The sequence below is a fragment of the Artemia franciscana genome, chromosome 12 (assembly GCF_032884065.1).
Source record: "Artemia franciscana chromosome 12, ASM3288406v1, whole genome shotgun sequence".
In the NCBI taxonomy this organism is placed as follows: domain Eukaryota; kingdom Metazoa; phylum Arthropoda; class Branchiopoda; order Anostraca; family Artemiidae; genus Artemia; species Artemia franciscana.
This window is the reverse complement of record NC_088874.1, coordinates 4,719,634-4,735,918: the sequence shown is the minus strand read 5'-3', so window position 1 is coordinate 4,735,918 and position 16,285 is coordinate 4,719,634. Positions and strand designations below refer to the sequence as shown.

Genomic DNA, 16,285 nt, shown 5'->3' with positions numbered 1-16,285 from the left:
ATTCATATATACATATTTTTTTTCTCTCTCTTTCTCGTATTGTGCTGAAGGGCCCTTGGACATACGGCCGAAATATTCACAGAATTGATTTCCACTGTCTTGAAAAGATTTTCCCTATTGTTTCAACTTTGTATTTGTTTGTTATGGAAAGGCAGTGTGGTCTTCGTCGCTATTTTTTTTAGAATGAGATATTTTTAAATTACGAAGGAGTGATCGGATCTTAATGAAATTTGATTTTTATAAGGATATCGCGTCTCAGAGCTCTTATTTTAAATCCCGACCGGATCCGGTGAAGGAGAAGTTGGGGGGGGGGGGAACCTAAAATCTCCGAAAACCCTTAGATCGGGATGAAACTTGGTGGGAAAAATAAGCACAAGTCCCAGATACGGGATTGACATAACCGGAACGGATCTGCTCTCTTTGGGGGAGCTGGGGGGGAGGTTTAACTCTAAAGAATTATTAAAAATGAGGTATTTTTGACTTAGGAAAGAGTGATCGTATCTTAATGAAATATCATATTTAGAAGGACCTCGAAACTCAGCTCTCTTATTTTAAATCCCGACCAGATCCAGTGTCATCAGGGGGGGGAGACTGGAAATCTTGGAAAACGCTTAAAGCGGAGGGATCAGGATGAAACTTGGTGGAAAAAATAAGCACAAGTCCAAGGTAGGTGACTGACATAACCGGACCGGATCCCCTCTCTTTGGTGGAGTTGGGGGGGGGGGGGGGGAGTAATTCGGAAAAAGTTAGAAAAAATGAGGTATTTGTAACTTACTAATGGGTGATCGGATCTTAATAGAATTTGATATCTAGAAGGATCTTGTGCTTTAAAACTTTCATTTTAGATCTCGATCAGATCCGGTGACATTGAAGGGAGTTGAAGGGGGAAACCGGAATTCTTGGAAAACGTGAAAATCGAGGTATCTTACGAATAAGTGATTGGATCTTAATGAAACTTGATATACAGAAGAATCTTATGTCTTAGATGCTCCATTTTCAATTTGAATCGGATCCGGGGACACGGAGGGCCGGAGGGGGGAAACAGAAATCTTAGAAACCGGAAATATTGGAAAACCCTTAGAGTGGAGAGATCGGGATGAAACTTGATGGGAAGAATAAGCACAAGTTATAGATACGAGATTGACATAATTGGTACGGATCCGTTCTGTTTGAGGGAGCTGGGGGTTGTTTATTTGGAAAAATCAGAAAAATTTAGATATTTTTAACTTAAGAACGGGTGACCGGATCTTAATGAAATTTGATATTTAGAAGGAACTCATGTCTCAGAGCTCTTATTTCAAATCCCGACCAGATCTTTTGACATTGGGCGGAGTTGGAGGGGGAAACCGGAAATCTTGGAAAACGCTCATAAATGTCGTAGTTACGTGATTGACATAACCGGACTGGATCCGCTCTCTTTGGTGGAGTTAGGTGGTGGGGTTCAGTGCTTTGGCGAGTTTGGTGCTTCTGGACGTGCTAGCACGATGAAAATTGGTAGGCGTGTCAGGGAGCTGCACAAATTGACTTGATAAAGTCGTTTACCCCGATTCGACCATCTGGGGGGTTGAAGGGAGAGGAAAAATAAGAAAACTGAGGCATTTTTAACTTACAAATGGGTGATCGGATCTTAATGAACTTTGATATTCAGAAGGACCTTGTGACTCAGAGCTCTTATTTTAAATCCCGACCAGCATTAAGCCTCTGATTTTCATTTAAAAGCAATCTATTGATTCTTAGAATTTTGCTAGAGCTCATAACATAGGAGCTCTTGGCTTCTCCGACCTCGTCACAAGTGCCATATGAGCTCTTAGCTCTTTTTCTTCTTTACGAATATCTTTTTCTCATCTTATGATGCTAAACCATTGTGGTCTCAGAAATTATTTAAAAAAAAAATAAAAAAAATATTCGTACTTGAAAATAGCAAGCATGAAGGCTAAATACATCACCAGGGGGAAACTGAGAGGTTACTCCTTGAACCTGGTTTTAAAAAGGCGGGGCTGCCTTTATCTCAACGAATAAGGGATTGTCTTGCAAAAACGAGCCACAAGAACAAGTTGATGGGGTTACAGTACACTTTTTAGTACGGAAATATATAGTAATCACTCTTTTTCGCTTTGGTATTTCTGCAAGTTAAAAAATTATTATGAAATACTAATAAATGAAAAACGACTTACAGTTTGATAACCCACCGAAATATTCGATAATATAGAATATCATTCATTTTCTGGACGATCAAATATTGTCCAGAAATTATGATTAATAATGATTCTTGGGTTCATTAACTACTTGATGACTTTGCACTGGTCTTGATACTACGCAGTTACCATCACATGGGCGCTTCTAGGAAGGAAGATAAAGACCCCCCCCAGAAAAAATGGGAAGACAACAAAACTTCAGTCTGAGACCTAGGCCCTCTGTGTATCTGTCCCGTTTGTCCTTAAATCTTTTCGAGTCATTGTCATTTCAATAAACATACTACTACATACCTATAAATCAACCACATACATACTATTACCATAACATCTAGGCTCCCCCCTGGCAGAACCAAATACCTGAATTTTTTTCAAATTATGGAGAAAATCACAAAATAATGATTTTTTACTTCGTTTTTGAAGCAGGAAAAATAGATGAAGATACGGAACTTCATAAATACGACAGGTTTATCAAAATCTGACTTCTTTCCGTATTTGCCACCCCTTTGTCAGGTGGGCGTATAAACCAGTTTTACTAGTGTAGCATGTCCGTATTAGGTTTTGGTTGTTATTAATTTAAAAAAGCAAAAGTTTTTTGAGGGAAGTAGAGAGCGAAGTTGAAACTTAAAACAAACAAAAATTATTGTTTCACCGGTTATCTAACATATATCAACAAAACTTGTACAAACAAAGCAAATAATCATACTTCCCTGTGTTTGTACGGTTAAAGAAAAGTAGCGCTTTACTGAAAACACAAAAACCAAGTGTAAAAAACAAGAATGTTGATTTATTAGTTAAAAGTGAGTACGTGGCACGACAACAACAAAATAATCTAAAAAGCTATTCATAGTCTTAGACCAGCTGTGATATCAGTAAATTTCAGTATACAATTAAAATCATCTTGAAACATAAGCATAAAAATAAATACTTTTTAATAACCGCAAAGTCACTGAACAGCATACAGAAATATTGGATTGATTTATCAGATAACATTTTGGTCTCAACAGCTATAATACCAATATTGTAAAGAGAAGAAGGTAAATGATACGGCATTAGACTTTACAGTCCGTACCGGCGGTGCCGATCTCAATTTCTTGGCCCTTCACCCAGGAAGTGCAATGGGGGTTGGGGGCAAACCAATATTGAGTAATAAACAATAAATTGTAAGAAATACGCTTTAGTACTAATCAAAAGGAAGATTAAATAAGCCATCATATGAACTCTGGAAGTCCGTTAATTTCTCTCTATATAACAGAAAATTTCAAGCTATGATATAAATTTAAAGCTAGTCTATAGTCCTAATATTATCAATATGGTTTTACTTCAAAACCAGTCTACAAACTAATCATAGCATATCCTTTTCAGAACCAAAACGAGAACCAATCATAGGGCTAAACCATTGTGCAGAAGTGTTACCAAATTGAATAAAAAGAAAAATTAAGCAACAATCTTAAAATGCTTTATTTTTATACTGTAAAAAGTGTCCTTAATCAGTTTGTTTTTACTGTACCAAAACTATATTGCTTTGCGTTTTCAGTAAAGCGCTAGTTTTCTCTACTGCTACAAACATAGGGAAATATAATTAATTGGTTTATTTGTACTAGTTTTATTGATATATGTTAGATAGACTATGAAGCAATAATTTTTGTTCATTTTAAGTTTCAACTTCACTCTCTACTTCCCTCAAAAAACTTTTGCTTTTTAAAATTAATATTTGCCCGTTTTTAATTTAAGTTTACTGCAGAAGCAACAATGAAATGATTTTTTTTTCAGGGGGGAGGGCGCCAGCCCCCTCATACGGAACCATTTCTTTTCGTTTAAATTTTTAATGTCGCTCTTTACTCTCAGTTGAAAAAAAGTTATTTAATTTCTGATCGTTTTTCAAATAATGCCGAGAAATCTATAAAACACAAAATGGTGAACACGATTTTTGAAGGTTTTCAAAACCTAAGCAAAATATTGGTATGTGTAACTTATTTCACTAAACATCTCCCCCCCCCCTGATAAAGACCAAAAAACTTTAGACATACGGGTGTGGAATAGCAATAAACAAGAAAAAGTTGGAAAGTAACCTGACAACTAGAAAAATATCGTAGAAAGAAAAATGTAAATAGGTTCTTAGTGCTATGATTTCTCTATATACACTACAAATAGTTTTATTATGTCTATTAAATAGTAAAAAGGAAATAATATGAATAAATAAATATAACAATAAGTAATCCTTCTTTGAAGATACAACTTTGAGGGGTTCCAGAACCATATGCTTGCGCTTCTTCAACCCCAAATGGCAAGGTGTTGGGGTTCCGGGCGTAATTAGTTCCAAAAATAGAGTGTGGAACATTTCATAATTAACAAAAAAATTAACAAAAATAGTGAATTAGCTGAAAAATAATCATATATAAGGCACAAGACCACGATTGAAAAAAATGTCTGATTAAGGTATTGAACCATTGCCATTCTGATTCAAGTTTTAACACGCCAGTAACTGGACTACGGTGGGTGACGATCGAATTCAATCATTTGTTCTTGCAGGACCATAATTGTATAACTTACAGTCCTTTTCTGAAAGACTATGGAGAGTTATGACATCAACAAAAGCATAGTTATTGGACCTTATTCAGCAAATGCATTTGTAATTGGCTATTATAGAACATTGAGCTAATAGAAGTTTCTATTATAAACAATGAGAGTATTAAACTATATTTGATAAAGCTGAACTTCTGCGAACAGCAGGAGGGGAGGGGGTACGTCAAGGAATAGTCATTTGGAATTTCAAAACTTAATTATTTGTTATTCTATAAATTTCGATGTTTTAAAAATCAATGTTTAAAAACCATTTTAATGTTTTAAAATGTAAATCATTCGATGTTCAAAAATCATTTTGAAAGCGTCAACGTCGACTGACCGTGTTAAAGAGTTCATAGTGACTTCTCCTAATGGACTAATGAGATTTACTAAGGGGACTGGGAGGGGGATTATACGAGAGGGATTCTTGGAAATCTCCAGTTAAGGTTTTTGAACCATAATTATTATAATGGTACTGTTTTATACTTCTAAGCTTTTCCACTTAAGACGTGGCACAAAAAGTCCGGTTTCTAGTGCTAAATGGCAATTACGGATGGTGGAACTAATAAAAAGCACATAGATATGAGCAATAGCTTTCAAATGAGCCATTAAACATCTCTCTAAGAAGTCCTGGTAGCCCACTAGCAACGAAGTCTTGGCAAGTGCCATTTGGCACTTGTAGGTGGTGGAATTTATAAAAAGCAAGTGGATATGAGAAATAGCTTTTATGTGAGCTATCAAAAATCTGTCTACGATGTTTTTGATAACCCACAAGCCCCACCTCTTGAGAAATGGCACAGAAAGTGCCATTTTAGTGCCATATGGCACTCGCAAATGGTGGAATTTATAAAAAGCAAGAATATGGGAGAAATAGCTTTTGAATGAGCCATTAAGCATCTCTCTATAAAGTTTTGGTAAATTGTTAGCCCTGAAAAAAAAAATAAGAACAAAAAATCGGGGGACAAATCAGTGCAGCCCACGCAAAAAAAGGTTGGGGACTTTAATTTCCCTGTATGAGGTTTTCGACTATGCTGATTCCAAAGGTACACTTTTCTTTTTGATCTGACATCATTTTTGAGGGGTTTGAGGCTTTTTTGAAATCATCATAAATTTTTTTTCGCAGAAAATTTACTTTTAAGGCGAACCAAAATAATAGTTACCATTCTTGAATTCCTGAATCATTCCTGAACCAGTGTCAGATGACAATTTTTTTCCCACAAGACAGTATTTTTCTAAACATATTTTTATACTTTTGGTTACTATGGGCTGTTGATCGCTATTTACTAGGTTGCAGCTACCGCTGCAACCATTAAAACCAATGAAATCTGTTTGTAACCCAGGTAGGAGAGGGTTTGGCCAAGACAGGTGGCATATTCATTGAAGAATTGCTATCCCCATAGGCGAAATTTCCTGGCAGTGTCCTTGTGCCACCTGTATGGATAAAAATCAATCATCTCAACAAAAGACTAATTGACGATACATTACGTATCGTCAATTAGTTGACGATACGTAATTAGTTGACGATACGTCAATTAGTTAACGTTGTCAGTTAACTCTATCAATTAAATGCAATGTTTGATGATGACAGCTCAGATTAAGTTTGGTTAGCTTAGGTTTTTAACCCATTTCTGATATTTAGAACAAAATTTAACCTAATCTAACCTAACCTTACGTAAACTAACATGGTCAGACCTAACCTAACTTTAAATTTTTAAATCATAGTTTGCATAAGACTTTGGACATGCATGGTAATATATATAAATATATAAACCCGAACCTCCAAAGGTAGTCCAATAAGTACGAGATAAAAATTTGAAAATTCCAAAAAGAATAAAAAAAAATTGGGGATCAAAGGGCTGGGGCCTCGAAAATGCTCCCCCCAAGCACGTGGCGGTATACTGCTATGATGAACAAACTTGGTTACTATTAGCTTCTGACCTTTTTCTTCCGTACCAAAATACTGGAATGAAAATGGCAATTGCAGAGCCTATATTAAGGAGTAAAAAAGTGTCAGGATTATATATTTCATAAAGACCAAAATTACAATGACACTATCAAAGGAAAAAATACCCAAAAAGATAGTTTAAATCACCCAACATAAGGAATATCACGCTCATAAGCCACAATTGTAAGAAAGTAAAATAAATAGAAAATACCTAGGCAACTGTACAAAGTGAAATGACCCCGAACAAAATTTTGAAACCCAGACCCCAAAGCTGCCATTCTAAGCAGTCTCCGAATTTTCTGGAAAGAGAATTGGGTTCTTTAAAACCGTAAATATGTTTCAAAACCAAACTGGCTATACACGACGTTGATAAAAATGTAAAGTTAAGTTAGGAAACAAAGAAACGAGGATGATTTTCAGCTAGTTGAAAGCCAAATATTTCGGCGGGACCTCCACCAAGCACTGCTAAAAAAAAAAAAAACAAAGAACACTAACTTTTTGAAATGAATTATAAGAAAACATAAAAATCATTGAAGCAAACCAGATTAAATGAAGATTATTCAAAATTAGTTGAGTAAGAATCTGTCCCTAGCGATTAACACAACCTGTCTATTACCTGATTTTTGTTACTACGGTCAATTGAACTTGTTTTAAACTAACAAGGGATATTAATTGATTCTATTTGTATTAAATTCTTGCTCAATCTAATTTCAAGTAGTCTTTGATTTGTTCTGGATTTTTTTTTAGTGTTTCCACTGTTAAAATTCCCTTCAAAAGGCTATTTTTTTTTCTGTGCCCAGTGATGAGGACGGCTTGGCAGAGGTCCTTTTCGAAATATCTCTCTCGCTTTTTTAACGAACTGAAAATCATCCTCATTTCTTGGTTTTATCAATTATTATCATTTTTATATTTTTTATTATTATTATCATCTGTATTATTATTATTTTTTTTATCAAACCATTCCAAAACCTTCCCTTACAATAACATTAACAAAAATAAACCATTTTTATTTTGTGAAGAGTAATGAATTTACCTACGTTGGTTTGGGAAACCCAGTTTTCTTTCGGGCAAATTTGGGAAAGTCCAAAAAAATCGGGGATAGTAAAAGCAATGATTTTAAACGTTGTCAAGAAATGCTGACTCATAATAACAAGCGAAATTATCTACTGCGCTCATGCAACATTTAATGCAAGCTTGCCATAGAACCAAGCACTAGTCAAATAGTATAAGAAGAATTTTCGTAGTTTCCGCAAAGAGGAATTTTGCACAAATCGGATAATTGATATTTGTTTTCCTTTAAAATATGCAAAAGTAGTTTTATAGACTATACTGCAAATTTTCTGACTTGCCAATAATTTAATGAAAAATTGTTCCTACCAGCCATTTATTTCTCTTTTTGGTAAATTTTAAATTAATTCTAATTAATTAAATTAAGATTATAGAAATTAATCAAATTAAGATTATAGATATTGATTTATTAGGCTAAATAGTTTAACGGGATACGTTTTTCTTTTCAAAGATATCTTAAGATCACATGAAAATTTAAAATACAAGGAAAAATAAACATTTGGGCAAAAAAAAGCGGAAACTCAAATTTGCTACTGCAGTTCGAACATACCAAAATTTCGGTTCAATGTCAAGATAGAAACTAATATATTCACCTCCATCCGATATTTTAAACAACGTTTCTAACTTTTCATTTATAAAAAAAAGTTCTCATAAAATTTTCTAAGATTATGTTTTCATAAAGAATAAAAAAAGTGGCCTAAGATACGGCAAGCTTATTTAAAGTCACAATTGACATTAAGTGGCATACAATGAAAGAACAACGAGTAATAATTACATTTACTATAAATTGGGAGCAAAATTACGTATTTAATTTATTTTCAATGAAAGTTTTTTTTTTGCTTAAAATACAAGCATGCACCATTGCAACTTCTGATACCTTCAACATTATGTTGTCTCTTATTAAAAAAAAAAGTTACAGAAACACATTTAACATTTCGCTCGTGTTATATTAGGGCATTATGACGGAGTCAAATAACAATAAAAGCCGTTATTTAAAAAAAATTAAAAATCCTGCCTCCTCTCCACTCGGCGACATAATAATTATTTCAGTTAAATTTGTTTCTAATGTCACCTACACCAAATTCATACCTTCAATTAATTTTTTAAGATTCGGGTAGCCAAACATAACGTATGAAAACAAGAAAGGAAATAATAAACGAAAAGAGAAAAATCAAATAGGTGAAAAGGAGTATTTTGTCAGCCAGTTAGCAAAATATGTAAATGAAAATCAAGCAAATATTTCGAAAAGGACCTCTGCTAAGTCGTCCTCATTCGCCAAGTCCGTCAGTGGACTTGACCTCGTTTTTCTTCTATTTGATTTTTCTCTTTTCATTCATTATTTCCTTTCTTGTTTTCATATGTCATGCATAGCCAGTATGGTCTCAGAACGTATTTAGCCAAACATAATTCATTAAAACAAGAGAAAGACTTCGTCTACATTTTCGGAATCTGAAGTTGCAATCTTTAATAAAAATTAATTATTTTAATAAAATATTTTAATTAATCTTTAATAAAAATTAATTATAAAAAAATTATTTTAATAAAAGTTTACCTTGTCAATGTCTTTTCTTTGAATAGGTAATACAGGGAATTTGTTTCAGAACAATTTTCATTGCATTTATTTTAAAAACTAAAATAAACTTAGGATTTTGCAAGCTTCATTTTTAACATGCTAATTTAAGTTGATGATAATCAAGTATGCTTCTATTTCAGAAAAATCTCTACTGAATGAGGACCGTTTCATCTTTTGAATATACATTTTAGGGTATTATAAATATTTAGGGTATGGCTATAAAGGTTAGGCTATAAATATTTAGGGTATATATATTATTTAGGGTATTTCACTTTGCGAAAATCTACGAGATTTTGATTGTCAGTCAATGCGTATTCGAAATCCTTAAATTCATTTTTCAGAAAGATTTTCCAAATGGCTATTCAAAACATAAGAGAAAATGACCCCCCCCCCCAAAAAAAAAGACACAGAAGCTTCGTGAGTGGGGGTAAGTCCAGGTCACATGTTAGATGCAAAAAACCTGTTTTTATTCGTTTAGTCCGTGACAAAGGTAAAGTTCCGATCACAAAACGAATTGGATAGAAAGAATTTCGAAACTGACGTTCGAAGTACAAAGGACAAGGCCATATCCAGGAGTACGTTTCAGGGCTTGAGCCATTCTCTCCCCCTTCAATTTTGTTTTCGACTCCTAAAAACCTAACAAAAATGCATATAATCAAATTGTGACGCATTTTTATTTTATTTTTTGTATCCTTCTCCTGAAAAAAGACCACCCCCAAGCAAAAATCCTCGATACGTCCTTGACCAAGGACATCACAATAAAAAGATTTTGTACGTCCGGGACACATATTACGTCTGATCATACAAGAAAACCGCAATTTTCTACGATTTTTTCTTTTGGCTGCTTAAGGTTTTTTAAGGCAGCATTACAATTTCGTTAGTACTGCCCCACTGAACCATGAATACATGTCAGCAGAATTAGTAATTTACATATGACAAAGCTTTTCGTAAGTAAAAAAATTGAAACATTAAAATTTGTTGGTTCATACAAAGAGAACTAATCCTTCAAAGGAAAACTATGGCTTCTTAAACCGATTGGTGCCATTTTTAGCTTGTTTTTGGCCGAATTTTCTTCCACGTTTTCTTTTTTTTTAGTTTGTCGTCCGCTACTATTAGGATAAGTTTAAAAATAACTGGTGATGGGTCCTTTTCATTAAAATTCATTTCCCAATTTATCCTTATTTTTAAGATATGTATGGTTGCGTAAGTTTCCGCCCAACCAATTAAAACAAACAGACTCCATGTTTACTATTCATGGTATTTTAAACTTCCCCTGCCAACTTTGAGGGATAAAACCCTCAAATATTACAAAGTCAAAATTAGGATGAATTTAGACTCCCAGCAAGAGAATTTGAAGCAATGCTTATAATATTAAACAAATAAAATTAATTGTCAGAAATTATCACTGTATAGCAAATGTTTAAGATATGTATATGTTACGGCCAATTTGATATTCAGGACTGTTTTCATAATGCTTGGTCATTATAAATAATAGCTAATAAGGTCAAACAATTTAATAATTGTGTATTTGTCTACGACAATCTAGGATAATCTATCTGGCCAGTTATTATAAATACAGTTATGATTTCTCTGGTCACTATTTACAACGGAGTTAATTTATTAGCGGAGGTAGGTCCAAATCACTATAACGAAGAGGAACTACATTCTATTTATAGTTACGATCAACCTTCAATTTAATTACCTAAACTAGGTCCTATTTTTTATAACAACGAGGGAGAAGTACATGTCCCCGACCCAGGACTTTACCCATGGGGTGGGGATACCGGTTTGAATATCCCCACCCCCCATTTCCGCCCTACTCGTACAAAAATAAAAAAATTGTTGCTTTGTATAAATTATTTTTCTATTCCCCCCGATCCCGAACCAAAATACCCCCCCCCTCCAAAAAAAATCCTGGATACGGCTTACTCCGAGCCATTTGATATTCAAGTTTCTGGCCAAGAACAACCCGTGTGTAAAGGTTATGTAGCTCGGAGGATCCCAATATGAAAAAAGCCGACAAATTGAATTTAGGGATTTCAGCAAACAATAAAAAAAAACAAGAAACAGCAACACGCTTCAGCTTCTAATTCAAAATACCCTGCCACAAAAAAAAGAGTGATGCAGTTAGAGCTCGAGTCCCAGATGTCGACAGATTTTGTACAGATGGAACTAATATTTTGGTATTTCTTCTTGAAATATCGGAAACCGTTCTTTATAAATTAGACATGAAATATGGAATCCGAATCACCCTAGCTGATTGAATGGCGCGCTGGACTTGTAGGCCTATGTCCTTTGGGATAAAGATCAGTGGTGTGACCCTCGAAGCTCAGCCACCGTGAGTCTGGGGGGGGGGCTTACGGTTAAACAAATTCCCAAATAAAATCGGAATTTCAGATGCCATATGAGGCAGGAAACGCCAGATCATACTGCAAGATCAAGAATAGAATCCTATCAACTTTATACTAGGAGTCAATTTACAACATGTAATAAAGAGTTTATTTATCCCGAATAATTTCACAAAAGGAATGACATCCAAAACTGGGAGCATAGGCAAAGTCCTGTTTTTTAATTTATGTTGGTTTTTAAGAAGAATCACAATTTGTTGGGTTCTATATTTGAAAATATATTGACTACAATCAAATATAATCAGATATTACTGAAAATTTAACTATAAGCATACATTGTGATTCAAAAATGTTCTTGGAACTTTCGAAGTATTTCCTAGCTTAATTTGCAAAGATTTCTTTTTGAGAATAACGGCCAAACATAGAGTTTGTGGAGTAGTCTATTAGATGGCAGTGATTTTCGATTTATTTTTGTCTGCCACCAAGAATCTTTAGTCTTCAATAAAAGTAATTGTTATAAAACTGATCACAATTAATTGCCGAAATCCTGTGGTACCAGAAAAGATGAAACCTGGTCCTAAAATTCCTCGCTTATTCGGCCATCTATATAAACCTAATGGAAATTCTATGGAAGACCTACACACTGAGTAAACGACACATGAAAACCAAAAAGCAACCACGGTTAAAAAAAAAAGCACAGATTAAACAAAATTGCGAAAGTGCAATCTCAAAATTTTATTACCATTGTTTAGTTCAAGATACTTTATAAATGAGGAGTCACGGCTGATTTTGCCCCCCATCCCACGAAATTCTAAAATATTCTTTACAATGCCCTACAAATATTTCATTTTTAAGGGGAATGAAGAAATTAGGAAACTAGGAACCATTTCTTCCTAAATTCACTTTTTTGCAACATTGAAAAGGATTTAGAAACTGGAAATGGCATCATTTTTCCAGGCTTTAAACAAAAAGAGACAAGAGTAAAGACCAGGAATAAAAACAGTATAATTTAAATTGAAAAATTAAATTATCTTATTGCCTGGGGCTTTTACTGCCTCCTCTATTCCCCACAGTAACAAAATATGTCCTTTAGTTAAAAATAAATAAATAAATAAACAAACGATTTGCCCAAGACTCGCCAAAGATTTGCCAACAAAGTATGTTGCATTGCTAAAGAAAGTTTGTTTTAATGCACCTTTCTAGTTAAGTCAAGAAATTATAGATATGGAAAATATAGAGTAATTTTCTATCGTAATCTTATTTTATCGAGACAGTTACTTTTTCAGAAAAAATTATCTAACAGCTAAGATTTCCTCATTAATCTTGGGAATATATAAAGGGTAAAGAACACGACACTGGACTTTAACGTCCCTACCAGGTCTGATGGTTTGCTTTTCTTGGTCCTTCAACAGGAAGTGTAATGGGGGATGGGGGTCAGACATCCTATGATTTCACACATGCTTTCTATTTATCTTCCCTGGATTTTTCCAGATGACTATTTTGAGCTGGGTCAACTGTGGCTAGGCTTACGGTCACACCACCGACCCTCATTCCAAACCAAATAATCAAAAGCCCAAGGTCTTGCATCCCCATACCAAAGAAGTAGTAAAAGTAAGTAAGACGGCACTAGACCCTTAAGGTCCAAACCGGCGGTGCTGATCTCCGTTTCATGGCCCTTCAGCAAGGAAAGTCAATAGGGGGTTGGGGGCCAACCATCCTATTCTTTCACACACCCTTCCTGCTTACCTTCCCCAGATTCCTCCAGGTACCCATTTAGAGCTAAGGACATAGCATCCCAAAGGACATAGGATTACAAGTTTAGTTCGCCATCCTTTAAGATCAGAAACCAATAGGGTTAAAGACCGATAAACTGAAGCTAAACAATACAAATCAAGACTTTTATTTTAGATTATTTGGAACATCTCGGGCAGGTTAAAGAAATCGTTGTTCATAAATCTCGTTAAGTTGTTTGACATAAATTTTGCACGGTTTTTTTCCTTTTTTAAAAGTAAAGCTTTTAGGTCATTAGATATAACAGAAGAAAAAAGAAAATATTTTGAGGCAAAAATGGTTAATGACATATATAATGCTGCCTCAAAGAATGTCATCTGTGTTTAAAGGTAGCTTTATTAAGTTGTTTCAGTATAAATTAAAAAAAACAAAATATATAAAAACTATTTTAAAAAGCGGGAACAAACTTTAAATTTCCGCAGTTTAATGAATTAATTTAATTTAATTAATTTTCTTAATTTACGAAAACTCTTAAATAAGAGAGCATAAAGCACCAAGTTTTATTCCTGCTTATGGCTGCCCAATTGTTATTGAAAATATTCGAAACTGTAAATTTTGGCAAAAACACATAATTTACTGTATAATTGAAAATAAAATCTTCAAAAGTCAAATCGATTTTAACTACCAAGGACATCAAAATTAAAAATCATTTTTGACCCCTTGACCATAGTGTTTCTGCACCACTACCAAAAACTGTATATAATTGGTCTTTTCAAAAATTGGATTACTAATGTTTTCTAATTTTAGAAGAATGGTTGCGTGAATTTCTAATTAATCAATTTAAACCATCAAATATTATCTTAACTGAACTTGGTACTTTGACAGTGTCTGAAACCTCAGAACAAAGATCCAATTACAATACAAAACTAAAAAGTCAAAATCCATCTATTTTTATTTTTTTTATTTTTATGTATTGAGTCCTAGAAGGAGAATTTTAGCATGAAAATACCAACTTGCAAAAAAAGAGAATTACTTTTCTTTTAGTATCATCTGCCTTCCCAAATTGGTCTATGGGCATTGTTAAACAAGGCAATTTTTGAAACCCTCCGGAGATTCTAGGATATCGGCCATACTTTCTTTCCCAGCATATTTTCGACATAACACCTTAAATTAGGTAGTGTTTTCTTAGACCACACTGCCGAATAAATAATATTCTATGACGAACAAATAAATTTTCAGATGAGGATAAATCCATTTAATTAGACAGTGATAAAACAGGTACAAAAGTCCAGATATTTCAATCACATATACAGCGACCGTCTTTAGTAGAAAAACTGAAGACGGTCGCTGTATATCGGATCGAAATATCTGAACGTTTCTACCTGTTTTTTTCACTGTCTAAAAAATAGATTTATCCCCATTTGAAAGTTTATTTGTTCTTTTCCAGCATTTCTTCGAAGTTATACCCCCCTCCACCGAAAAAATCTTCGCTGTACAAGCCTGTGCATTACCTTTACTTCCCTATAGTCTCACTAAAATTTTACGTCGAACAGTGAACAGCCTATTTTTTTTTGTTCTCAAATAGTCTTTTTCCTAACAATCACAAGGATGTGTCACCTCTTAAGTTGATGCGAGGACCTTCGTCATTAGGAATTTCAAAGAAATTGCTAAATTACAATTTTCCTCAAGCATCAGTGCACCCCCCCCCAAAAAAAAAAATTAAGTGAAATTCCACAGTTTTTAAGAAAAGAGGCGGAATGAACCACGATGCCCCATTGGATACGAGCTCGACATCGGTTGATATTTATAATGAAAAAAAATTAAAACCTATTAAAAAAACGAATATACTGGCCTTCCATTAATAGCTCAAACAGAGGGCAAGCAAAAATTATTCGTCAGTGTCACATTAAGAATAAATAAGTTAAAGCAAAATGCTAGAAAAATAAAATAAAACAGACTAATAGAATTTAAATAACAGAAAATACAAAAGTGATATTATTAATAGTAAAATTGCAATTGAAATAAAGTAAAGGAGACAAAGATTAATAAACGTAGATAATCCATTTGACTAAAGAACAAACAAAATAGGCCTAAATAATTATAGCGGACCATGGACAGCGGTGAAAAAAAAGAGGCAAGTTTTAAGCAATCTAACGAAAAAAAAAAGAAAACAAAACATTAAAATGATTAGAAAACGACAAGAGGAAAATATACAAATATTAAAGCAACAAAAAGTAGTCACAAATAATAGTCACCAGTTTTACGCACTAATGTAATTAAAAAGAAATCCTTTGGCACAAATCCAACTCAAGCAAAGGGAATGCCTATGACACCTAAAAGGATAAATATATTTTAGAGATGTAAATATGTTCGTGAAACGGCACAAATATATCACGATCGATTGGGGTGGTTTAAAAGTATTTATGTTATTTCAGTCTTGGTTAACTTAGTACTCGTGCTGGGATGGTCTCCACGCAGGGGCAGACCTAGAGCAAACTCTTGGGGGGACAATGTGGCAAGGACACTAACAATTGACCAAACTGACAAATTTATTTTAAACGAAGAGTGAAAACAGGAAACAAGCAACGAATCAGGGTGCCTGAAAAATCTTGAGGGGGGGCTGGCCTTCCTTGGATAAACCCCTGCCTATACTCTTTTTTCTCCGTTCTTTCGTCTTCTTTTTTTGCCCTTTGCAGCTTGTTTTCTCGATCTGTTCTGATCTTCGTCTCAAGATATATTACTTTCAAGTGTTATTGTTATCTTTATGTTCAATGTATCAAGCTAACACATCAAGCTCTGCTCTGTGTTAGCCGAAGTAGAAATTTTGTTATAACTGATGTATTGACAAAGATTCACCTTTTAC

At 34.0% G+C, this 16,285-nt stretch overlaps 1 protein-coding gene across 4 annotated transcripts in view; it reads right to left on the bottom strand.

Annotated features, from left to right (window-relative positions):
- LOC136033602 (huntingtin-interacting protein 1-like) overlaps positions 1 to 16,285 on the bottom strand; it is a 166,042-nt gene that overhangs the window by 19,198 nt on the left and 130,559 nt on the right. Inside the window, exon 18 of one of the 4 annotated variants that reach the window (XM_065714383.1) lies at positions 2,961 to 15,755. The exons of the other annotated variants lie outside the window; for them this stretch is intronic. Within the exon in view, the coding sequence (XP_065570455.1) occupies positions 15,747 to 15,755 (9 nt within the window). The 3' untranslated portion in view covers positions 2,961 to 15,746. Of the gene's footprint in view, positions 1 to 2,960; positions 15,756 to 16,285 lie in introns of those variants that run through there. 4 annotated transcript variants of the gene reach the window in all.